Raw genomic sequence first — 25,976 nt, 5'->3', positions numbered from 1 at the left:
GCCCTGGTTGGCCTCAGAAGCAGCAAAGAGAGCTTATGACCTCCTAAGCACCCTCCCTCCCCCAAATTTAATGATATTGTGGCTTCAGTAATTTGTCTTCCTCCAGATCAGCTTCCTCTCTGAAGGCCCCCCTTCTCTCTGCAGCAGCTGAGGCTGCATCATGTTCTCTGCTGTGAAAGCCTTCTCCTTCCACCAAGAGTATATCTACGACTTCAAAATGTGAAGTGTACGTTTTCAGTTTGTCTTCTGTAGCTATTTTATGAGAGGATAGTTATTCTCAAAAATGGTCTGGGATAGTTCACAGACAGGTGTTACTTTACAAAAAGAGTTTGATCCTCTCTGTGCAGTAATATTTTATCAAGGGAATTGGATACCAGGTAGGAGGAGACTCTCTAGGTTGAGAAGTTCAGCAGAGCAGTTTGTTTTTTGGATGTACGTAAGGGACATTTTTTAAAGTACAGATAAAGAGGTGGAGTTCATACTGACGGAAATAATGATCCAATTTTCTCTTTGCTGTGGTCTGGGAAGTAAAAGGTGATGGCTGGTCCCTCAGGAAAAGGGCGGCTCTGTGTAGTGAGCTGTGGCATCTTGGTCTTGATGGCTCTAATATGATCTAGATGCACTCACATCTTGCCTGTAATTACTGTCTGTCTAGGACATTTGCTGACTTCAGATTAAATGATCCTTCCAAATTAGAGGGGAAAAAAAGTTTCATTAATAAGTCATTGCAAAACCAGGTTGACCCATTCAAGCATGCAGATGTTTTATTTAAATATTCCTCAAATGTCTATTTATTCAGCATAACATGTGTATTATGCTGCCTCCTGAAATACGATATATGACCGTCAAACAAAACTGTCAAAACAACAACCTTGGTTTCTTTGTATGATACACAGAAATAATTACATTTCATGTACAGTACAGATGCATTTTACAGTCATCAACAGTCATTCACTACCAAAACAGTATTTAAATCACCTAAAACACACAAAAAAAGTGTATTTCCCAAATTCAGAAGAAGTTAATGGTTTTGCGTGTGACATATGGAAGTAGGAGACAGGAACTGGAATTCTGAAAAATCTTACTAAATTATCTCTTAAGCTGCATTTTAAAAATGAAAATACAAGTTGCTTCAGGGGTATAACTGTTACGCAAGTGTATTGCTGTAATGTGTTCTTTCTACTGCCTATGAGAATAAAGAGCTTTTAAAAGATACATAACCTGATGGAGTCAGTAGGTTTCCTGGGTTGTGTGTAGTCTGTACCAAAGTAGGTTTAGTAACTGCCCCTTTGCATTATTTAGCTGATATAACTAGTCATGAAGTACTGTGTGACAAAGAAGTTGCTGCAGTTTGCTGACATCAAGGCAGTTTTTTTATCAATAATCATTTGGAAAAAGGTGGGGACTAAGTATGAGTAACCATGCATAGAAGTAGGATGCAAGTAAAAACTCTCATGTATTCTGCTTCTCCTTTAAATCCATTAAAGTTTATGTAACCTACCAGCTTCAGCAGATCTGCTGCAGAGTGGAAGAGAGAGAGCAGTGCTGGATAATGGACTTGGGCAGGGCTGAGCATAAGGAGAGCCCTTCCTCTGGCTCAGAGCACAGCCTGTGCTTCTGCTCTCTGATGTTTGAAAGAAATGGAGAAGTTCAGTTTAAAATGTGTAAATCTTTCTGATTTGAAAAAAAAATTGGGAAGTTAATTGCAAATTAACTGAGAATGCATTAACTTCAGAATAAGTAAATGATAAGATAAAAGTAATGAATGGCATTATCTACTCTTTTTACTTGCAGTTTAATTCTAATATATGATGCTGTATTTTGGTGTATATACTGTAGCATGATAGTCTATTATCTACTCTTCAGTGTTGACAGGTAGAGAGAAAGACCAGTATTTGTGTGCAAGAAAAAGTGTATCATCAGCAAGTTTCAGTTTTTAGTGGATTTTTGAATGTAAATTTTCAGGTCAGTAGAATGCTAGCAAATACTATACTGAAACATACACTACTCAAACTATTAAATAACTGTGTTAATCATTTATTGTAATGGCATCTAATGCACTGAGCATTTTGATTTATATGCATATTTTATTTTGCAGACATGCAATTATTTCTGATCCAGTGTTTTTGATGTATACATGTATGTATTGATATGCACATATTCTGTGTATATTTGATGTATATGATGTATGGTATGTCATGAATATAAGAAGCATTATGATACATCTAATGTACTCTCATGAAGAAAAATTCCACTTTTTTATCGGAAAGTTTTCTGATAATATCAATGTCTTTTATAAATGAAGCCAAGAAGCCTTAACTTGTAAAGCCTTCATATTAGCTTTTAGGTCTGCCCATGTAGGCAAATTCCAATTCAAATCAATTACATTTTTATAGCTTTGGAACTCAATCCATTATTCTATCATTGTTCTTAGGTAATTGAATATTTTTCACACAATATAAATTCTCAAGTTTTAAGATGCAAGTTTAAAGATTATTACAAAAAGAATTTAGCCATCATTTTCACTGAATGTCTTTCAATGTCTTCCAGTGTAGCTAATACTCTGCATGCTGCAGAATGTAAGAAAGGAACATTTGGAGACAAGTGTTAGCTGATCCCCAAAACACCTTTGTGTTAATTTTAATTCAAATAGCATTGTTCCTGTAGCAGTAAACTGTGACAAGAAATTTGTTCTGAAAATACAAACGAGACAAGTTGTCTTTGGAAGAATGGACTGTTGATTTGTCAGTATCCTTGAAATCCCAAATGATACAGTTATGTTGGAGTGGACAACGAAGTGTCAGAGAAATAGAGAACAGTGAACAAAAGGAGCAATGACTGAATAGCAATTTGTGGTGCACAGTTTGGCTGTAAGATTATTTAAATGTTTGCCATTAGAAGTTTATAGTGTAGATGAAGTGGTGTAAAATACCATAAAAAAAATCCTGATTCCTGATACAACAGGTGTACAATGACTTATTGCAGTTGTAACAGTACCTAGGAAGCAAAATAAAACAATAGTAAATATTGAACTAACTGAACACCTGTAGTTGACTAATGAGTGTTTGAGTAAGAAATACTGCATTTTTCAAAGGGAAGTTATTTGTACAACTACCATGGAACATTAACAATCAGCTTGTTGTAAGTGCACGGAAATGCCCCTTTCTACAGTATTATTTTATCATGCCTAATCTGAAAAACAACAAAAGTAAACTGAGATCACAGTTTCAAATAATTTCAGCATGCATTATGGTTGTAGTTCTTTCAGTCAGTACAAACATATTTCATATGAGCATTTTTTCGTTCATTTTTTGACAGTTCTTCAACAAGTTTGTGGTTTATTAACAGGGAAAAAAAAGACATGTTATCAAAATGTTTCTTGTTGTTTTGCATTCAGCAGGAACATAGGTTTCTATTTTTTCGTTTATGTTTTTTTTTTCTAAAAAGAGCTTTCATGATAAGAAGAAGCATCAGTGGGGACATTTCATTGTGCTCATATAGTAAGTCAGGATGGTCACAGAAGATTCCACTGCACGTCAGTTCACACAGGGGGTGAGAAATTCCTTTTGGTTCACACCCTACGACACCAGAACCCACAAAGTTTGTTTCTCCTGAACCTCTTGCTCTGTGGCCACTGGCACACTCATCAAGGGGCGTTGTCTTTGTCAGCTCTCATTCCTCACGACTTGTTTTTCACTGCTCAGCTTGCAAGTGGTCTTTATGCTAATTTATAAATAATTCCTTGTTTTATAATGCAGATACTCTGACAATGTTCCCTCCCGAATACTCGGGAGAGTCTGGCCTATCATCTCCTTCAGGTGTGGTGACTGGAGGTGTTGGGATGCTGATTATTGCTGTAGTGACATAAGGCTGCTCACAGTTTAGTTTAACACACTCTTCCACTTTGGCATTTAAGCTGGAACGGCTGGAAGAAGAAACAAAAATCCATGAAGAATGAAAGTCCACGTTACCACAAACCTCTCATGCCTGATTCCATTCCCTCAGCCAGCCATCTCCATCCTGCCCCACTGGAGAGCTCTAAGTGCAGAGGAGCACCACCCCACTGCTCTGTACCCCAGCAGCAGGTGATCCCTGGCTATGCTCATGTCCATGTCCCTTTCTCCCTTCCTTCCCACCATTTCAGCACTTCTCAGCCAATCACCTGTGTTTCTGAACAGGAGAAGCATTGCAAAGTTAGTATAGCCAAGTTGCTTGCTATGCAGGAAAGTGGAAAGTAAGGGCCAGTCCAAGTCTCCTGCAAATTCCTCGATGCCATGCTGATTTAAAAACATTTGGATATTAGGAATAGTTTCTTCACTGAAATGCTGTCAGACATTGGAACAGGCTGCCAAGGGAAGTGGTTTAATCCCTACTCTTGGAAATGTTCAAAAGGAATGTAGATGTGGCTCTTGGAAATGTCATTTAGTGGTGAACATGGTGGTGCCAGGTTAATAAATGGCTTCAATGAACTTGGAGGTCTTTTCAACCCTAGTGGTTCTGTGACTCTGTGTATATTCTGTTTCCTCAATAGTAAGGCACTCTATTATATGAGCTAATTAAGTTTGTGTTAATATGTTCACACAGTTGCTGCAGTACCTCCCCATTGTAAAAGACTTGGAAAACTCAGACTATTTCAAGGTGAAACTGGCATTTTGTGCTTGTGGTTTTTTTTCTAGCACAAAGCTGGTGCTTTTTGTCTTTATATACATAGTGTGTGGAAGTAGGGTGCAGACAAGTCCTCTAGCAGAAAAAGAATGGATGTAGGCAGAGTATTTCCTAAGAAACTAAGACAGACTGGAGCTTTGTGCTGGCCAGGAGGTTTCACTGCATAACAGTTGAAAAACTTCAATAGTTCCAAGAGTTCCAAGCAGTTGGATTGTTCATGGAAGTGAAATACAAATGTAGTAACTATACAAAGGAAGCTACTCAAAATGTAGCTCAACATGACAATCTCTATAGCAACTTGTACTGAAAATAATTCTTTATTAAAGGGTGGCATGTGTGAGATCAATAGAAAACACTTCTCCATCTCCTGAGACCTTTGCTGTGTTTTCAGAAGTGATATTTGGGTATATGTGAAAGCCAAATACTTTACTTTTGAGAGTGCAGGGACATTCAGTAAATTACAGATTCTTAAACTGCACTTTCCACACTTTTATAATGACTCCTCAAACTGGGAAATAAATTTTTCTTATTCATTTCATATTTTTTCATTTAGAAGAGTCTTCCTTATGACTATTACACTTAGAACTCCGGGAATCAGTTTTATTTCTCTGCTCTGCAGAAATGCAAGGAAGTCTCATTTCCTGTGCCTCTGAACTAAGAAGGGACAGATAGAAAAATTTCGCATGGAAGAATGTCCAATTCAGATATACAAGATGAGCAAGTGCACTTTGTGTGCACTTGTCCATGGCAGAAATTTGGTGCTTTATTTTATTTGGGGTCCCTGGATGCTATTTGCTGCAAACAGGGCAAGGTAGTTTGAGAGGGCAGAAATGGATAGAGAGAGAGACTATTATATTATTTTCCATTAAGCTTGAAGCAAAGGAAACACAGAATATTTCAGTAGCAGTACCCATTTTAGATGAGCATTGGAATCTCATCTTCAGCATCACCGCCTGCCTATGGAGGCCACAATACCTTTGTGTCTCTTCCCTAGCAAAGCCAGAGGCCTCAGCTCTTGGGGTGCTGATAGACACGAAGTACCTGTTGGACAGAGGCGTCCTCTCCACAGATCTGATCTGGATGGTGCTGAGCTCCTGCACGCTGGCGGGGCGGCTGCCGCTGATGGCGGTGTTCGGGATGCGGTACGTCTTTTTGTGTCTTCGCGAGCAGCACGTGCTGGTCACGCCTTGCTGGGACGACAGAGAGGGGCTGTGGCTCGGGGGTCTGTTCACTGTAGAAACCTCCATGCAGCTCTCTTCGTAGACTTGCTCATCCACAAACTCGTGGTTCTAGCCCAGAGGAATCCAACAAAGGGACAAAGCACACACAGAAAGATAATTGAAGTGAACGTATTAATCATGATTGTTTAACGGCTTAAATTGACACAACTGAATAAACTGGGAAAGTTAGCTTATTCTTGATTATAGTGTTTAGCCCATATTAGTCTGGGCTGAATACCAATACAAATGTAAACACTGGAACAAAATTAACAAGAAAATGTTAATCCAAATTGTTTTGCAAAATAGCATGTGGTTGTAATGTAGTTTGCATTATAAATATCTGTATAATCTTTGAAGTGCCACAAAATAGAGGTTTATGTTTATTAATAAAAATGCAAGTTGTGCTTATAAGAACACTCTAAATAAACACTCTAAATGCAAGTTGAAAATAAATAAGATTTATTATATTGAGCTATAATATAATAAAATTCATAAATATTTTCCAGATAAGTTTATAAGACTTCCTGTTGAATTATATGTTAGAAGTCAGGATCCAAAACAATGTTTTCTGAGGTATGCATCTATCTAAAAGAAAAATATGTAAACAAATAGAAATTTTGATTAGGGGAGATGAGATAGTTATTTAAAAGCATCCAAAAAGTTCCTAATTACTATAGATGGATGTATCAAAAGCAGTTTAGAGGACTGAGCATTTTAGTTAAATGAAGTCCTCTTTATTCACGCAGTCTTTGCTTAATCCCGGAAAAGACAGTAGTTTTATAGGGTGGTCACAAAGATGAATCCAAATTCACTCAAATAGCCAGCTTACATTAATTCATCAAGTGATTAGGGAGTATTTCACACCCAGCCACAATTTCCACATTTTCTACGTGTGCAAGGGTGTGAAACCGTGGTGTTGCTTATGGTGGCAAGGGAGGGGAGGAGATGCACAGGAGTGGCTCCAAGTTTTTATATTCATTTAAAACTAAGAGAAATGGAGATATGCTTGCATGTGTTTTGAGAAAACCTCCTTTTTCAAGAAAACTCTTTCCATTTACTGCTGGAATTAGTCTATGTATCCTGAGAATGTTTTAGGGGAATTGTTTATGGAGCATTTTCTGGATTGTTTTACAGTCTATTCAGTCTCAAGTCAAATTTGTCAGTATGTTGCATTTTTGTATATTAAAATGGGGTAAATTGTTTTTCCCCTAAAAAATTTTGCTCCAATTGGAAAGGTGCTGATGTTTTTCAGACTTGCCATATGGGGCCAATATAAAATATGTAAACAAAGTAAAGAGAGTAACAACTCTGGCCAAGTGTTTGTAACAAATGGAAATGCCTTTTTAGGCAAAACATTTTTACTTCCATGTCTTCTGTTCTTCTTCACTCAGACCTAAGTTTGTGTGAATTAAGAGGTGTTGAAGAATGCAAATTTCAAGTGATAAAGAAAAAAAAAAGAACTTGCTTGACAAATTACTTTTATAAGGATATGTCAGTCACAATCAAGATTTTTTACATGATCACACAGTAGGCACAAAATTCACAGAGAAAACCAACCTAATTGCTCTTGTGAGATCATGTTCAGGGGCTTGCAGTATGTTTGCCAAGAACTCTGTTATTTTTCTGATTAAAATTAATTTTGTTCTTCCTAAAACTTTTATGGAGCAACGATTAAAGAGTTTTGTTGACTGAACTTTTAATATAGAGTGGAAACAATTTGAAATTATAATCGCACAAGTTAATTGATTTAATTATACCTATTAATTAACTTTTCTTAAATTAGCTAAAAGTAATTTGTAAAATATAATTTTTAGTGCAATTAATTTCATATTAATGCAATCTTCACAGAATTCCACAACATTGCAAACTCTGCATTTCTGAGGGTGGGTGAGATCTTATCCTATTGACTTTTCAGTGACAGAAAAGAGAAAATATGCCTTTCCTTAGTATCATGATCCTTATACTACAAAGGATGGTTAGAGTCTTAAGAAGATACACCACCCTTCCTGTTCTACAATGAACCAGAAACTTGCCAGATTCCAAATGCTGAGGGACCAAAATGTCAAGTTCCAACTAAAATTTTAGGAATGCATCATCTCCACAATACAACTTGGAACTGCTGCATATATTTTTGTGCTAATATATCATAGAAACTCAGGGCCAGTAGCAGGACCCAACAGAAGGAAAAAGCAAAGTAGATTCAAGAAACAAAATAATACTTGCTTTATAGACTTCATTTTTTTAAGAAAAAAAAATTTTAAAAATTTAAAAGTTTTACAGATTCTACCATAATGATTAGAGGAAAGGTGACACTTTGGGAAGTGAATTCAGCTCCCACCAAATGAATAGAAATTTTTTTCATGATTTCTATGACAGTTTGACAAGACCTATGGTTATTATTCAGATTTTCAAATATATTTGCAATATTCAACTGTGGAAAAATTTTAAAGGCAAATTGCTATTATCAGGTTCTGGTGCAAAATGTCCCAAAAATATTTCAAAAGGACCCAGCATGAATCTTAGCAAAAGAAACCACAGTATGCTCTGAATAGGAAGTGAGATGTTCTGTCCTACAACACATTTTATAAAATTATTACTTCTAAAGTAAGAATGGAGGAGACATAAGCATAACAAGCACTTGAGTGATGTATTGCTAAGTGACAGAACAACTGGGTCCTTTTATTTCAAAGAAATGCTGTCAAAAGAAGTCTCTCTCCCTCCTTTTTATAAGTCTCTTATAGGTGCTGGAAGGCTGTTCTAAAGTCTCCCTGGAAACATCTCTTCTCCAGACTGAACAACCCCAAATTTTGAGTACCAAATTCCACACATACATATATCAGGTTTTAATTTCTCAAAATTTAGCTATGTTGGTTGTGGGCAAAATTTTAAATCTTTTTTTTAAATTTGTTTATTTGTTTGGGGAGGGGTATGTCTGGGGTTTTTTTTGTTTGTTCTTTTTTTTGAGAAAAAACAAATACTTTCACAGTGATCTCCATCAAATATAGCAGAAGCCGTATCTCTGTGTAATTTATATGCGTTGGGTATAATGCCTTAAAATAAGATAAAATGTCTTTTCTTCCAAGCTGATTTCTTTAATATAAAGCCTCATTAATTAGAAGAGATAACTGAAAACATTCAGAACTAGGCTGGTATTGAAATTCACAGGAAAACACAGTTCTCTTTTCTTACCGTAGTTTTTTCGAGGCAGTGAAGCAGGTGGTGGTGCTGTGTTTCAAAGGAAGAGCCAGATTTACCAACAAAAGCCTGTTCTTCTTCATTGGAGGACTGTTGATACATAGAACTCTGTATTATTCTCAGTTTTGAATAAGAGGGTTCTTATCCAAATGTTTGATCAGAACTAATTTGGATTGTACATGGTAGCATAACTGCAATGCTTTGTCTATAACGTATAACAAAAATTATTTTGCTTTTTTTTTTTAAATCAAACTATTTTCATTTCCTTCCCTTGCACCTCCTTTTAAATGTTTTCATCTTAGGTCTTTTATGCATGGATAAAATAGTACAATTTACAAGTGCAATCAACACATAAGCTTTGAATATTGGATCAACGCATGCTTAAAACTTTAATCAATTTAAGTTACAGTAAAATATTTGTTTGTTCCTGAAAATGTGCCTCATTTGAGGAAAACTAAAAATAGTTGTCCTCCCAGGACCATTTCATAGCACTAAAGAATTTGTGGTATTGCTACTTACACAAAAATTCATGTCAGTGAATCTGCTGGGTTTAGCAAGTGTTACTGACATTGAATGAAGAATTAAGTAGAAAGCATCCATTGTTTATTAATTGCTTTCATAATTATTCACTAGAAAGCAAAAAACTAAATGGGGAGGAAGTGGGATAATAGAAAAGACTACAATTCAACCTTGGGATATTTGAAATCTGCATGGTAATTAAGCTATTTGGTGTCTTTTTAATTCAAATGTTTAAGTTCTTTCAAGCAGAAGAGGAAACAAGGGCTCTGACTTTTGTGCTAGACAGGACAGATGGACAGACAGCCACTTCCTCCTCTTCTGGCTATAGGTTAAAGTATCCAGCTGTTCAATATGTATTGAACAGAAAGAGCATAGAGGAATAAAAGCCTTCCTGTATTCCTCAGGGAATAGCCTAAATGCCGGAAAATGGCAGGGATTAAAAACCACTCTGTCTGCAGTCTGTCTCAGCTGGGCACAGCTTTGAGCAGCCAAGGGGCTCTCTCCCAGCAGCGTGGGTCCCTCTGGATCCCACTCCCAGATGCTGGTCCTGGCTTCCTCGGCAAGGGTGAGCAGGGAATTTGCTTCAGATAACATTAGATTACAATGCATTTGAGGTAATCACCAAGATTCTCCTTAAACTCAGGTAGGTGCTTTGAGGGAACGCCTCATTCTGCAACACCCTTCTGTGCAAACAGTATTCAAGAGCTACCTTTTACTTTACTGATGATGAAACCTGGTGTTGTCTCCCATGTTCTACCTGTTTAAAGCCAAGTGAGATAAATCCAACTCACCCCCTAAGAGGCTAATGCTCTGTACTTTCCATAATGAGTTCTTCTACAGGATCTAACTCCAAAAATGTGGATTACATTGAATCTAGCATTTCTATCTGGACATTTCCTCTCAATACCCCACCATCAATTCTCACAAGCTTCCTTTAACAGTAGTAATTGTCCAGTTTATTCTTCCTTAATCTACCTCTAAAGATAACATGGCCCAAAGCACCAAGGAGACTTGCTCTGGTGATAAGTAGAATAAACTACTGCTGAGCTGTCATTAAGTGGTTACTCCAGAGGTGGAGGGAACAGAAAGATTACCTGCTGCAGCTGGTTACTCAGCAAGCCATTTCGTTTGCTCTGCATGTAGGCATTAGCGCTCCCACTCTTAGCTGCGCGGATTCGAGCGAGCCTGGCTTTCTGTGTAAATAGACGAAACAAAGACAGTCATTTGTACTCATAGCCATTATCCTTTTTATCTAAAACTGCTAATTGGAATCAGCTGCTTAGGAATACCAATCTCACAGTGACTGACAGATTGCATTGCATCATCCTCCAGGTGGAGCAAATCACAAGTATCTTCCCATTTAAAATGCATATGATAGAAGTTTTTATTTGTTTGCGTGTATCAGCTACTAAGAACAATGACTTTGGAGAAGGGATTAGACAGATCAGTATGGAAGTGCCGTTTTTTTCTTTTTGCATTGCTTCAACTGCCACTCCCTACGTCTTGTGGGGCAGAGACATGGACATCCATTTCAGTTGCTATTGCAGTGAAAATCTCTTTAAAGGGAAATAAACAGTTCAGAAAAAAAAATGTAATATTGCGACATCTATGAGTGGGCTTCTCAGAGTCTTCTGGGTTTTTTGAGTACCAAAATGTGATAGTGCTTTTATGCTGTCTCCCAGCTAAGTTCCTGAATATTTGCCAGGTCATTTTAGAATCACAGAATGGTTTGGGTTGGAAGGGGCCTTAAAGGTCATCTAGTTCCAAACCCCCACCATGGGCAGAGATGCCATGAACTACATCAGGTGGCTCAGGGCCCCATCCATCCTGGCCTTGTACACTTGCAGGGGTGGGGCATCCACAACTTCTCTGGCATCCTGTTCCCCTTAATAAAGAATCTCTTTCCAACATCTAATATAAACCTGCCCTCTTTCAATTTAAAACCATTGCACCTTGTCATGTCACTATCTGCCTGTATAAGAAGTCTCTCCCCCTCCTTTTTATGTCTCTTATAGGTGCTGGAAGGCTGTTCTAAAGTCTCCCTGGAAACATCTCCAGGCTGAACAACCCCAGCTCTCTCAGCCTGTCTTCACAGCAGAGATGCTCCAGCCCTTGGATTATCTCTGTGGCCCTCCTCTGGACCTGTTCTAACAGGTCCATGTCTTTCTTGTGTTGAGGACTCCAGAGCTGGATGCAGCACTCCAGGCGGGGTCTCACGAGGGCAGAGTAAAGTAGGAGAGCCACCTCCCCTGCCCTCCTGGCCATGCTGCTTTTGATGCAGCCCAGAATGTGATTGACTTTCTGGGCTGTGAGTGCACAGTGCTCATGTTCAGCTTTTCATCCACGAGGACTCCCAGGCTCTTCTCCACAGGGCTATTCTTAATTACCTCCTTTGCCAGCCTATACTTATACATGGAATTGTCTTGATCCAGGTGCAAGCTCCTTGCAGTTTAATTTTTTGATTTTCATCAAGTTCTCATGGGCCTACTTCTCAAGTTTGTCCATGTCTCTCTGGCAGCTCTTCCTTCTGCTGTGTCAACTGCATTGCTCACCTTTGTGTAATCTGCAAACTTGCTGAGGGTCACCTGATCTCACTGCTGGTGTCATTGATGAACATATTGAAGGACACTGTTCCCAAGACAAAGCCCTGAGAGACACCACTCCTCACCAGCCTCCACCTACCTCTTCATGTCTGTCTGTATAACTAGACTTAATACTTTTCATATTTGGTCATAGACTGTTCACAACCCGGTTTTTCAGAGACTGCAGGTATCAATTACTGAGAGAAATTTGTTATTTTTCAGGTGAGCCTCATTGCTTGTGAAGGTGACTTTGATCCAGAGTAGGAGACTCATGAGTGACAGACATTTTGCATCCACTGAATTTTATACAACACGTAGAACACAAAATTAGGGGAAAGCATGAAGAATGGATTCTTTCAACCATTAATGTGGAAAACAGAAGCTTTTATGGGATTACTAGGATGGCATCCTGGTTCTGTATTTTTTGTGGCTGGTTACATGTATAAGACAGAATCTGGGTTTATCTTCATGGTTAGATTTCTGATTCTGAAAGCCAAATGCCTAGCAGCATCTGGAATTAAATGGCTGCTGAAGCACAGAAGGAGATACAGTGAAGGACTTGTAAATACAACTTTGATATATTAGTAGGGATTTTCATATCTGATATTTACTCAGTGGACATTTTCAAAAAATAGAGAGTATTTTCCCCCTTCCCCAAATTTCTGTGACATTAAATGTCAGTATGAGCTCATGGAGGGACGCAGCCTGGTCATTGCAGCCACCAGATCTTTCTGGCATGATTAATAATTAACTGACTTAGAGAAATGGCTCAATACCACGTTTCTTTGCACTCACAACCTCAAACTCACAGATCTTCTCAACAGCAAGCCAAGAAATTTATGACAGCTAACAGTAACATGGATGAAATCTGGCTTACGTTATGTCATGCATTCATTATCATTTAATTGTTCTGAAAGAAAATAATGTTCTGCCTGTGTGCATCCTTGAAAAAAAAAAAGCTCACATGAGAGGCTATTGACTGATTTTGTGAAATATTACCGATTTTAGGGTAACACATTTGTTCGTCGACATTCTTGGTGAACACAGGTTTTCGGCAATGCAGTTAATGCAGCTTATTTTAGTAGTAAGGAGAAAAGATCCCCAATGATCTGGCCTGGGGTCCACAGGAGCAACCAGTGTGGGGAACTGTCACAGCTCCCACTGTCCTGGCTCACTTGGGCTCTTAGGTGGCACATCCAAGGCTACTAGCACAGTTAGAGCTCAGTCCTCCAGGCTAGCAATTATAAAACCCCTTGGGCAGGCAGAAAATAGGTTGTTTTCAAAGTGGTGCTCCTGTGATGCAACCCCAAGATGCTGGGTTGAAGGGTGGGGGCAGGAGTTTTTCCTGTACCACAGAATAGTCATGGGCTGGGACAAGTACACGTGGTTATGTTCATAAATATATAAAAGTTTAGTCTTAGGAGCTCGAGATGCTTTGAAAATGCCTTTAGAGGATGCAGCTTGGAGTCCCATAAATAAATGATTTCAGTCACAAATGTTATAGCTGTGGTACTTCTCAGTCTGCTCTTTATACAGGGAGATTCATTAGATTTAATGAACAGATATTTAACATACATTAGTTCTGCTTTTCCTTTTAGCATGCATATTCATTTTCTCTTTAGTGATTGAAGTAATAATTATGGTGCAGCATCATTTAATAAAGAAATATGAAAAACATAACAGTCCAGCAGACTATCTTAATATATCAAAGTGCTATGATAAATACAATATGAAGGTTGCACTTTCTATATGAAGATTTAAAATTGCTTTGCAAGTATGAATTTATTGCATCTTAGAAAGCTTTTGTGAGCTAGAAAGTAATAGCATACATCTTTCTAGCTGAGACTCATTCAGATGACCTGAATTTATATCATTTACCAAAGAGAAGACAGTAAATCTGTTACCAAGAGAGGAAGCAGATATTGTGGCCTCTGTGTTTATACTTCAACTTACAGAAAATACTGCAGAAACTGGAGGTGTTTACAAATCTGTTAAAGTGATAAGATTTATTTTCAGTGCTTCTGCCTGATTTATATATAAGCCTGCAGCATGAGCAGTCTAGTGACTTCTCACATTTCCTACCAAGGCATCATTAAAAACTCATGTCATCCACAGGATTTTAAGGGCTATGCACTGGGGATAGAACTCCCATGAAAGGCATAAAAATGATGTGATGACATCGGGAAAACTGTGGTTACAGAAATATTGCATTTTCCTTTAGTCTGTGTTTTCTGTCATGTATAACAGAATGGGAGTGACAATTGTCCCTTACAACCACTTCAGAGCCCTTCCTAATCCTCCTCTTTCACAGAATATCTAGGAGAAAATTAAAAAAGAAAGTATTATGTTCTCCTTAAATAGATGATATCTTTCCTATGAAGATTTCCTGACTATGAAACTTTGATTTTGGTAATTTTTACACGGTCTAGGACTAAAAAAATGTAGTTTAAATAGAGTTCTTTTACATATTCTAATGAAATTCCACCCTCATCATCTCATCTTCACCCTCCTAAGAAGTTGATGACGAGCTCTTTTTGCCACATCTCTTGTATTTGCACTGAACTTCTCTTTTAAATGCATGTCTTTCTTTTTCTAGCTTCGAGTTTTACAGCATAGAGTTGGATCCTTGTCTATGGCTGCATTCACAGAAACCTCACAAAAGGAATTCACTGTTATTCAACAACGGTTAGCTCTGTCAGTTTTAGAAATATAAACATTCATTTTCACATGGTTTTAAGTAGCACTAAATGTAGCACTGTGGGGTATTTACAACATCCAGCTTTTAACACTCAGATACCCTCAGCTGTTCAGCTATTTTAAGAGAATGATTTTATCAGGAAGATTTTAGCACAAGACTTACTGTGGTACTGGGAATCATTTCTGGCAAGATACTCTTCAAGCTGCTATGCAAGAAGCCAGGGTAGCCCAGGTAATCTAGTACTTAACTCCTGTTGTCTCCTGCTCCTCTCTAGGTTACATAATTATCTTACTATGAAAACTCAAAAGTTATTAATTACTTACCTTTTAGTTATTATAGTTTAATAATTTTGTACATTTAAAATATTGAAATTCCTTCACAGCCATTCTGTGTGTGCAGCTTTTGGTCAGGACTGAGCTAGTTTTCTTCACAGGAGCTGCTATGGGCTATGTTTTACATTTGTGCTGAAAACAGTGTTTATAATTCAGGGATGTTTTAGTTACTGCTGCCCAGAGCTTGCACAGAGCCAAGGCCTTTTCTGCTCCTCCAAGTGTCCCACTGATGAGGCTGGGGGTGGATAAAGAGTTAGGGAGGACACAGATGGGACAGCTGAGCCAGCAGACCAGAGGGTTCTTGCCCACCATATGGTGTCATGCTCAGCAGTAAAGATGGATGCTGGTGGGGATGGATGCTGCCCTTCCTCTGCTCAGGCTCAGGCTTGATGCTGAGCAATCGTTTTCATTTGTATCGCGTTTTCCCCCTGAATTTGCCTCCCTTCCTCCTTTCTGGCAGTTTCTTTCCCTTCATTATAAAAAGATTAGACCGGGATCCCTTCCCTTCCCTTCCCTTCCCTTCCCTTCCCTTCCCTTCCCTTCCCTTCCCTTCCCTTCCCTTCCCTTCCCTTCCCTTCCCTTCCCTTCCCTTCCCTTCCCTTCCCTTCCCTTCCCTTCCCTTCCCTTCCCTTCCCTTCCCTTCCCTTCCCTTCCCTTCCCTTCCCTTCCCTTCCCTTCCCCTTCCCCTTCCCCTTCCCCTTCCCCTTCCCCTTCCCCTTCCCTTCCCTTTCCCCTTCCCCTTCCCCTTCCCCTTCCCCTTCCCTTCCCCTCCTTTCCTTGCCTTTATCCATTACAAGACTACTGTCATTAACTTTGCCCAAAGTTAATCGGCAACCAAAATAACAACCTCTTGAAATTGTCTCTAGCTGAGAAAAGCTCCACAAATAGCATTCTTCAAAACTGTCTAGCTACTGATAAAACTGCCTGAGAAGAAGGCACAGTAAGACTCCAGGGCATAATTAGTTAAGCCCTGAATTTCAATGTCTAGTTTGGATTATTGATTCATCCATTTCTTGTCAGGATAGGCCAGATCCTTGGACCTTATTATCTGATAGAAAACAATGTTTTGATAAGCATAGATAATTTTTCCTTTCTTCCCCCCCCACTCTGTTTTTGTTTATATTGATTGCAAGGGGTTTCTTCTACTGCAGCAGAAAGCTGGCCTATCCTGCCAGCATTTTCTGTATTACAGAGTGGGATTTCATGGTAATTATAACAATGTATTTTTATGATTGGAAGCAGGAGCTTCCTTTAAAATGTATTCAAAATGCAATAGTATATAAATAAATTTCTCTCTTCCGTCTTCTCCCAAGCTTTAATGTGCAGTGTCTTTTTGCCAAAAACAAACAAGTGGAATTGAATAAATGTGCAGAATCTCGAATAGATGTGCACAACTCAGTAAATGCAAAAAATGATGGTTGTATGGCTCTTAAAAATCCTAATGTAAGTGACAATATTTTTCTGCTGTAAATTGTCAATGCTTCTGGAACTAGATTTCAACTCTTCAGCAAAGAACTTTCTCTTAAGTTTCCTTCCAGCCCAAGTGTTTTGCCGTTTCTGAAGTCTTTCTTGATTAAACTTCTGTGTGAGATATTGATGAAGTTGCACAGTTCAAAGGTACAACTGTCTCAGTCCAATGGAAGCTGTTAGAGCCAGCAGGAGGTACCACTGCCTGCAGGGGTTTGTGCTACTCTCCATGAAACAGCACCCTCTTTTAAGCTTATGTTCTTCAGCCTCACAGAACAGAAATAAGTTCAGTGCCTAGGGAAACATTTATTTTAGAAAATGGTGTAAAGCCTCTATTGTATTGAATGAAGAAGGAATTTCAAACTTCAATAATGTGACCTTTCTGCCTGAATATTTTTTTACAATGCGGTAGAAACCCCCTGTGAAATGCAAGGATGTATTTCATGGCTAAATATGGACTACACAGTACCCATGAAGTGCTTTTTGTTGATTTTTCTTTTTTAGTCCATCAGAGCAATATTCAGTTCAACATCTCAGTCATTTTAGATTGAAAGAGATTAGCTTTGCAATAGGAGATATCAATGAAACACACATCCAGTGCTGAGTTAATCAGGCATCAAAGCCATTTTCTCTAAAGCAAGAAGGGCATAAACACAGTCAGAGGAGATCTCTCATCCTTGCTGTTGGCATTGTTCTGGGAAGCAGAGGAAAAAACGCTTGGCAGAATTGCCATTCATCACTCTGTGTTCCTGTTTGAAACATACAATGAGCTCACTGTTTTGCAAGGAGAAAAAGTCAATTATTAACTCAAGCAGTTTCTATTCAGGAAGATATTATGGGGAATAGCAGCCAGTCTACCAATCTAAGTTTTGTGAGATATTTTCTAGTGTTCATTTCTTTTTCATTGACAAATTGTGCTGGTTTTGGCTGGGGTAGAGTTAATTTTCTTCATAGTGGCTGGTGCGGGGCTGTGTTTTTATGCTTCCAATTCTCTCCCCAATCCTGCTGGTGGGGGAGTGAGTGAGCAGCTGCATGGGGCTTGGATACTGGCTGGGTTAAACCATGACAGAAATATAAAGCAGGCCTAGAAAACTCTTCTGTGGCATGCAGTTTCTATCTGAAATGGTTGTGTCTGCAGCTATTATGAAAACTCAGAACAGTCACAATGGTTGCTGGGATGGAGCAGATCTATTACCCATGACTGTCACAGTGCTCAGCAGCACAGTCAGGAGCTCTGTGTCCTGGGTGAGATACACATATTTCTCTGCTGCCATCCCACAAAAAAGAAACAGAAAAGTTCTTGACAAAACAAGGTAGTATAGAAGTGATATGAAGTCAGCTGGAATTAGCTGTGGGACAAAATAGCATGCAGAAGAGTGGGTGGAATTAGTAGATAGATAAAGTACAGGATTTGGATCCTTGAAGCAGTCTATATTTTAGATCAGGTTTCTAGAGAGGTATGATATTCTTATGATACACCTGATTTCTTTTTATAGCCATTTTCCTCATCTGACAGCATTTGTCCAAGATGTGGCCATTGAAGGTTGCTATGTCTTCCACCTGGGCCTATGAGTTTCTTGGCCATGTACCTCTGTTTCTCCTGATTTTAAGATATTCTGAGAATAGTATCATGGCATACATTTATTTCACTGATTTTGGTGGGTTTTGTTTAGGATTGTTTGGGGGTTTGTTTGTTTGTTTGTTTGTTTGTTTTTTAAATGAAGAAATCAGTCAAAAAGGTGGCCAGAGAGAAACACACAAACATTTTGTATCTAACCATGGTATTGTTGTCAATATCAAGCAGATGCTGTGCTCCCTCGTCTATATATGCAGTCCCCAGCCATGGTCTGCCTGCACACTTCTCCCAGCAATGATCCTGGTCATCTGAGATCACTGGAGACTCAGGACCTCTGAAGAGAGGCCATGGGTCCACAAAAAGCCCACAAAAAGTCCAGTTGGTGACACCTCAGCCTTGGCAACCTGTGAGGTATCTGAAAAGGAGTGGAAGGTAAGGCATCTCAGCTCTCAGAACAGGTGACAGTGAGTGTTCTCTGAGCTGCCTGGCACTTCAGAATTCATAGAAGTGGATTAGAACAAGTACATTGGCAGTGATGTGGAAATCAAAGTGACTGTCGAGGCTTGGCCCCATCACTCCTGATAAATTCTTCTCTTCCCAGCCCCTGACCTTGTCCATATGTGTCAGGAAGGGAAACAGTCTTCATGTAGATCTAGTGGATATTTTAGTGAGAGACACAGCAAATCAAGGAAGCTGGAAAAACAGACTTTTACTTTCATTTTTTTATTTGATTGAGCTGTTTATCTGAAGCCTTTTAAGCATAATAGAGCTGAGGAGACAAGTTCCCCAACAATCAGGGTCCCCCAGAGACTGAATCTGGGACTTCAACTACACCTGGATTAGTGGAGCAATCTGTTAGCAGGGATGTTAGGAAATCGTTACCAGGTTTGAGGGTTTTGCTTGTTTGTTTGTTTGTTTGTTTGGCTGGGCTTTTTTGGTTTTCTTTTTCCTCAGAAGACTGTGGTAGGAAGAAAGTCTTCCTGAAAAAGTACAGAAGAATCTTCAGTGGGTGAGACTGCAGCTGTTGTCTAAAATCCTAGATCTAGTCTAAAAAGTGGGATGAATTACCAAAATAATGGATCTGTCATTTTGACAGAAAAGATAAATGAATGGGTTTTGGTTTGTGTTGGGTTTTTTCCCTCACTAAATCTAAGACAGTATTTGCATCTAGGACATGGGTTAGGCATGTAGCACATACATATAGTGGTCCTCTTGCTAAGAAATACACACTGTAATGACACATAGCTTACATAAAATCATAGTTTGTCTATTGTTCAGCAACAATAAAGGGGAAAATTTAGAAGCTCACCTTTTGTGCCCTGCGCTTGTCGGCTCGTTGATTCTGGTGGTATATACGGCTGAAGTTGGAGACAATTACAGGAACTGGCAGAGCAATGACCAAGACCCCACTCAGGGAGCATATTGAACCAAAAATCTTGCCAGCTATTGTCTTTGGCACCATGTCACCATACCTGGGTTAAAAAAACCAAAAGGCTTAGTAAAGACAAAATCTCTTCTAGTCATTTAATTTCACATGTAATTAATTCAACAATATATTTTACTTCTCTTGTAAATAATACTTGCTGCATATAGATAATACTTTTACACATATTCTTACATATACAGCATGCCCATTGCTGTGCACAAATAATTTTAATTAGAAACAAATTTTGGGTCTCCTGTCTGTCAAACTGGGGGCAGGTAAATCACATGTTATATCTGCTGTACTCTCCCAGGCCACCTCTCTTGCAATGGAGAATGACCTTGCTAAGGAAAAAAAAAAAAAAAGCAGTGTTGAAGTTCAGTTTTTATGCTGTTCGCTTGTTGAAAGAACTCATCAATTTAATTGGAAAGATCTCACAGAAATCACTTGGTAAATTAGAAACTAAACTGAATAATCTATTGTCTCAAGCTGATATAGTACTTTCATATAGCAGGGTGACACATTTTTGCAACAGGTTTCCCAGGAGATCATGGACTTTCTATCACTGTGTTTTTCAGCTTGGCTAGACAGAAGCATGGCTGACCTAACTTGTTGATGACATGAGAAGCTGGAGTAGCTGAGTTCCAGATGTCCCTTCTATGGTCTGGGTGAAAGCAAAGATGAAAAACTCAAGCCACCAGCAAGCAAGCAAGCAACTAAATTGTAAATTCAATCTTGGCAGTGCTCAGAATTACTAAAGCTACCACTTTTCTTTATGATATTGGATATTGTTTTGTTCAGCAAGTAAGAACTAAGTGTTACTGATGTATGTAAAGGCACTCTAGTGACAACTTATTAAGAGATTTTAGCTCTTTGCATTTTGCTATATTCTATAGGGGACAAGTATATAATTACATACTACAGAGTTTAATAAAAAGATGAATTACTTTCAAGTACCATTCAGTTTTTAACTTTATTGGATTTTAAGTCATTATGAAACATTGATTTCAGCTTGTGAGTTTAATATTCTTGTGAAAAGAGATAGCAAATTCCCTATTACAAAGAATTTATAAACTCTTAACACAAGAAAAGTTAAAAAATAAAACTGCGAGTGAGCAAAGTTTAGAAAATACTATCAGGAAAACAAAACCTGTCTGTTCAGCAGGAACTGGAAAAATAATAGAGAAGAAGGAGGAAGTCTTCAAGTCAGTGTCCAAATTGTGTATCTAATCACAAAGAGTGGATAAAAGGGTGAGGATATGGGATGATGCAGAAATTATATGCAATAGCAATGAAAGCTCAGCTCATATCAAAAGGAGGTGAAGATGAATGGTTTGCATTTTTTAAGATATGAGGAAAGTGTTGAACTTAAATATTCATATAAGTTGTCATCCAGGCAGATATAATATAGATGATTAAGTCTTAGACTATTGACATAGACATAGATTATGTGTGTTAAATAAATATTTGGTTGCTTTAAGTATGTCCAAGTGTAAAATATTCACATGAATATTATAATTAAAATTTCTGCAAATATCTCCCCCCCCCCCCCCCCGCTTACTAAGAATTTGAATGCTATTAGTTTCTCATTTGTGGCATGGCAGGACTGCATGAAAAATACATAATTTAATAGACTCCATCTTTTACATGAATAATATAACTTGTCTTAATTAAAGATATCTAAAAACTGGAAAAATACTAGAAAGAATGTCATGCTTTCCTTCACATCACCATTTGCACCCCACAACATTGACATTTTTGATGCTTATCTCTTCCTAAAGCCTGAGCTGACTATCAATTGTTGACCAGTTGTTCTTTTCTTTGGGCAAGGAAGTGGATAAATGATCTTTCAAGGTCTCTTTGACAAATGGGATCCCCAACAGCTTACTAATCTCATTTTTTTCCAGGCAGAACAATAGAAAAGCAGTGGGCATAGGGCCAGGTTGGTGAGCTTTGTGGAGAAGACCTAGGATCAAATCACTGATAAACATTTCTGCTTTACACTATTTATTAGTTTGACTTCATTCTTACAGATACAAGTATTTTCATATATTGGATCAAACTGTGTAAACAGAAACCTGGCACAAACAGATTTTGAAACGGAAAATTTACACGTGCCCAGTACTAGATCTCTTAAATTGGATCTCTTAAATGAGATTCCTAAATCGATATTTAGATGCTCATCACTTGAAATGCTTAACTGTTGAACCTCCATAAGCTTCCACTGTGACTGATGGCAGCTGTGGACAGAAGGCACTGCTGGCTCTAATTAATTTGGCTTGAAATTGCCCAGGGATATAGTTCATCCTGTTGATAATGTGATACTAAAATTATATGAATCAAGAGCAGACTGAAGCTTTAGGACTTGTGACAGGAACCACAAACTCATCTGTCTTTAGCATTTCAGTATTTATGTATGCACCTAACCAGTGACATAAGCAGATGCCTTTTCTTAATATTTTAGCATTACAGAGTAAAATAAAAAAAATTATGATTGTTTGACACAAGAAGGTATTTTGCAATGTTTTTCTTACTTCTGGACAAAATGTCATACAGATACTTATACTGCTTACTTTAAAATAATTTGTTTTCTGTTACTTTTTTTTTAGCTTGCATCAGTTGTAATACATAACTTTTTCTAAAGGTAATGTTGCTTGTCTGTTATTTAGTGCTATTAATACCTTTTGCATCATTAATAATTCTTACATAATTAGTTTTTCTCCTGTTGCTAACCACTGTGTTGGAGTTGTTTAAATAGAATTATGGTCAGAAAAAATGACTTCAAAGAAATTAGTCTTCCTAATTCTCACAGGGTGAGAAACATATTTGGTTACTTTTGTGACACAACAGAGGTTTTGCTACATTTTCCCTGGTTAGCTTTGCTCTCCTCTGGGACAGTGACACAGATTTTAGTCTAGTGTAGTCATGATCAGAATTGCTAATGAAGTTCCTCCCCCTTAATTAAACATTACCTTTAGTTATACCTCATATATCACTGAACATCACCAATGGAAATGGATGACATAAAATAAAGGGAAAATTCCTTCTATAACCCCAGCTGCAAATTTTTTATTCTTTGGAAATTCTAAACTAAAAAAAGAGTGTAACTCCATTTTCAGATGGCAGGAAAGCTTTGAGGTGCTAGTATTTCAAAGTGGAAAATTTATACTTGATCTCTAAAACAAATTCTAAATTCTGCAGAAAAACTGATTTCTTCAGCCATAGAGACACAACAAATGTAGAATCTTATTAAGCAATTTTCACAGACTTCCTTTTCAAAAGGGAACTATTTTAAGGTTTTATCTAGTGCTACTCTGCTTGTCTCACTTCTCTTCAGGCTGGAACTGCAAACATATTCTCCTTTATTTGCTTTTTTCCCTAGTTTCAGTCTTTTCATAGCTTTGTATATCATCTGTTCTGCATATGTCTATTATTGTAGCCAAAGCTCAAGCCAGTCTTTGGGCATTTATGATTTGTACTGACAATCTAATTTTGTAATGTCAGAAGTGTCATCCCAATATTTTACGTTCTGGATGAATGAAGAAAAAGAGGCTTCGTACTGATCCCTGATCTTAATCAGGTGCATTCTACTTCAGTTGCCAAAAAGGGAAGGGAAAAGGCTATGACAAACTGTGTGTGTCAAGCAAGTTTTATCAAATCACAAGTCAGAAACAACATGATCAAACTAATGCTTAGATTTCACTAGGTGTAGATCAGACAGGCCAGATATGCTATTGCCTGCAGTCCATGGATATCTCTTCACTAAGTGACACTGTACAGGGATGATGGATGGATGGATGGATGGATGGATGGATGGATGGATGGATGGATGGATGGATATAAAGGTATGTATGTCTCGGTTGTTTGCATTCATCAGATGACAGACGACTTTTGCATATTCGACTCCTTTTTGCAAGACAGACAGCAACCCAGAGGATTCCTTTGTTTTGCAAAGAGTGTATATTTCAGTGCTGATGTGAGTAACAAGGGTGTGATGCAGCACTCTGCATGACAGACTGGGGGGAACGAAATGCAGCTTCAATCACACACAGAAGACAGAGCTCTTGCAAGAGCTTGCAAAACACAAATGTATTTGGGGTTACTAAAGCCCAGCCAGTAATCTCAGCACTGCCATGTCAGATCTTACCCACTGACATCCACCTGCCAATACACTACTGCTTTTCTAACTCGTGCGTGTTGCATACCCATAATTCAAAAAATCTCAGACAACACAGACTCTATTTGTGGCATCATCACCTATTCATCTTATTCCTGAAGCTAATGAAACCCAGTTTTTGATGGTTGTAAGACGAAATATTTCATGAGTCAAAGGTCCAAATTATAACTGAAATGAATCATACTTTTTGGGCATTTTTCCTTGATGTGTGAGAGAATGTATTTTCTTTAATAATCTTAATAAATGAGAGGGACAATGCTTATTTAACTCCTGTTTTTTCGCTTGAACACAGGAGTAAATTTTTTTCCGAGTGAAAAATAAGTGTATTGTGGATGTTAAAATAAATAATGACAGAAATTGTCATTTAGCATATTCTTGTGTGTGTTACACCAGAAATTAATATTTGAAATAGCTCACTTTGGGTCAAAACACCCCCCAAGCGACCTCTGTACTAAACCGGTAAAATCAGAGGACATATACAGGAAGAATAAATCCAGCATTTGCATTTTTGCAAAGCTTAAATACTCTAGGCTGAGACTGACGCACACAGAAAAGGTTAAAAAACCCGTCACTAAGATAGGGTTTTCTGACACTAGAGGGCGAAAACGCCATTAAAACCAAATGCAAATACAGAAACAATTTAAAGTGCGTGTTACAGATACATATGCCCTCTTCCACCTCTTTCGAATTAATTTACGTTCTTTAAAGAATTATTACATTGATTAAGGTCTGTTGTCTGCTCCCATATTATTTGCTGAAAAGGAAAGCTAGTAACATTTTTTGTTTTCAAACATGTAAGACATGTCAGAAAACAATGGAGCTGTAAAATAGATGCAAAGACATTAGAATTAACTTGATAATATTTATTTTAAAAACAAGGGAATTTATGAACAGAGAACAATGGAAATAGAACGAGATTCATGGAAACTAAACAATTTTTGTAGAAGCCAGCACAGCTCAAATTTTTTCATGTGTGGAGGACAAATCACATTTCCCAGTCGATTTAGTGGGACATCCAGGCAGAGACCAAGATTTTTGCACGGGAGTTGTTTAAAAGAACAGTGCCCTGCCTTTCCAGGGCAAGGGCTATCCTGTGCTTGCTCTGCACAGGGTCAGTGCTTTACCCACTTGGTTGGGATGATGATGCATCTGCTCTCTCATCTCCTGTCTCAGCTAATGGCTCTTTCTTCTCCTCCAGGAAAAGCCCCAGAGGCTGCAGTGGTGAGACTCTCGGAGAAGATTATACAGCTGGTCATTGGCCCGTGAATTTAGGCTGCCAGCCACCACTTGGGCACACGTTCACATCCTGGTATAGGAGAGTAGGCAGGAAAAGCAATTCCCATCCTCTCTGACACTACCAAACAATAATCATGGTGAATTTGACTTACTGGTCCTGGTTTTGGCCAGGTCTGAAAATAGACTAATGATTTTGGAAAAGCAATTTCTAATAATGCAAAACGTTGCTGATTGTGTGAAGTGCGGAACAACATGACATAAATTATTTCAAATTTTATTCAGCCTAGGGGGATTCTGCATGGAATTGCAAATAATCTTCCTGTGTGCTTTTACTGCTGTGCAGGGCCCTCTGCTGCAATAGCTCTCTCTTCTGCCTAGTCGTGATGGACATGGTCCCATCTGGGTCCACAAATCTTCCTTCAAGTGCTGTCCAGTATGACCATTCATGAATGATGGAAACTACATCTTCTCAGAAGTGGTAATAATCCCTGGGTTTTCCAGCCTGCAGTGCAAGAGAATTAAAATACTGCACCTGCACCTGGCTGGGTTAGTGGTTCCTCAAATACAGAATTTCTAATAAAAGTCAGGGGATTTGAGGGGGGAGGGGGGTTGTGGGTTTTGGGTTTTGTTTTATTTTTGTTTTCTTTTGTTTGTATATGCACCAGGGTTTTCACTTAAACATTTGCACAGGTGGACTTCAGCACTTAGAGGTGAAAACACAGGAGCTTTTACAAGGAAAAGTTAAAAGGCTTGGCCAAGGAAACACTCCCAGCTTCTCGTAATCCAGACCAAATTTCAGATAAGTAAATTCCTTCTGTTTTCGTTTACCATAAAATATTAAATTCAAAGAGGTAAAAGACATCTTTTGTTGTCATCTCTCCCTCAC

General features: G+C 38.3%; 1 protein-coding gene and 1 long non-coding RNA gene across 5 annotated transcripts in view; one reads left to right on the top strand and one right to left on the bottom strand.

The window, feature by feature from the left end:
- Positions 1 to 738: 738 nt before the first annotated feature.
- Positions 739 to 25,976, bottom strand: part of KCND2 (potassium voltage-gated channel subfamily D member 2) — a 268,352-nt gene continuing 243,114 nt past the window's right edge. For all 3 annotated transcript variants that reach the window (XM_088165700.1, XM_088165699.1, XM_014892359.2), the window contains 5 exons: positions 19,564 to 19,726; positions 10,694 to 10,792; positions 9,075 to 9,170; positions 5,707 to 5,954; positions 739 to 3,925 (listed from right to left, as the gene is read on the bottom strand). In XM_088165700.1, coding sequence (XP_088021826.1) covers positions 3,748 to 3,925; positions 5,707 to 5,954; positions 9,075 to 9,170; positions 10,694 to 10,792; positions 19,564 to 19,726 — 784 coding nt within the window. In that variant the 3' untranslated portion in view covers positions 739 to 3,747. The remainder of the gene's footprint in view (positions 3,926 to 5,706; positions 5,955 to 9,074; positions 9,171 to 10,693; positions 10,793 to 19,563; positions 19,727 to 25,976) is intronic.
- LOC148223707 (uncharacterized) lies at positions 14,916 to 21,278 on the top strand. Of its 2 annotated transcripts, none has more exons than XR_015804006.1 (3): positions 14,916 to 15,110; positions 18,483 to 18,686; positions 20,256 to 21,278. It is a non-coding gene; the product is annotated as an uncharacterized LOC148223707 (long non-coding RNA). The 2 variants fall into 2 exon arrangements; XR_015804007.1 differs by having other exon boundaries at positions 18,480 to 18,686.

Source organism: Sturnus vulgaris, chromosome 5 (assembly GCF_052056855.1).
Source record: "Sturnus vulgaris isolate bStuVul1 chromosome 5, bStuVul1.hap1, whole genome shotgun sequence".
Classification (NCBI taxonomy): Eukaryota; Metazoa; Chordata; class Aves; order Passeriformes; family Sturnidae; genus Sturnus; species Sturnus vulgaris.
Note: the sequence above shows the minus strand (reverse complement) of the source record. Positions and strands in the feature narration are given on the sequence as shown.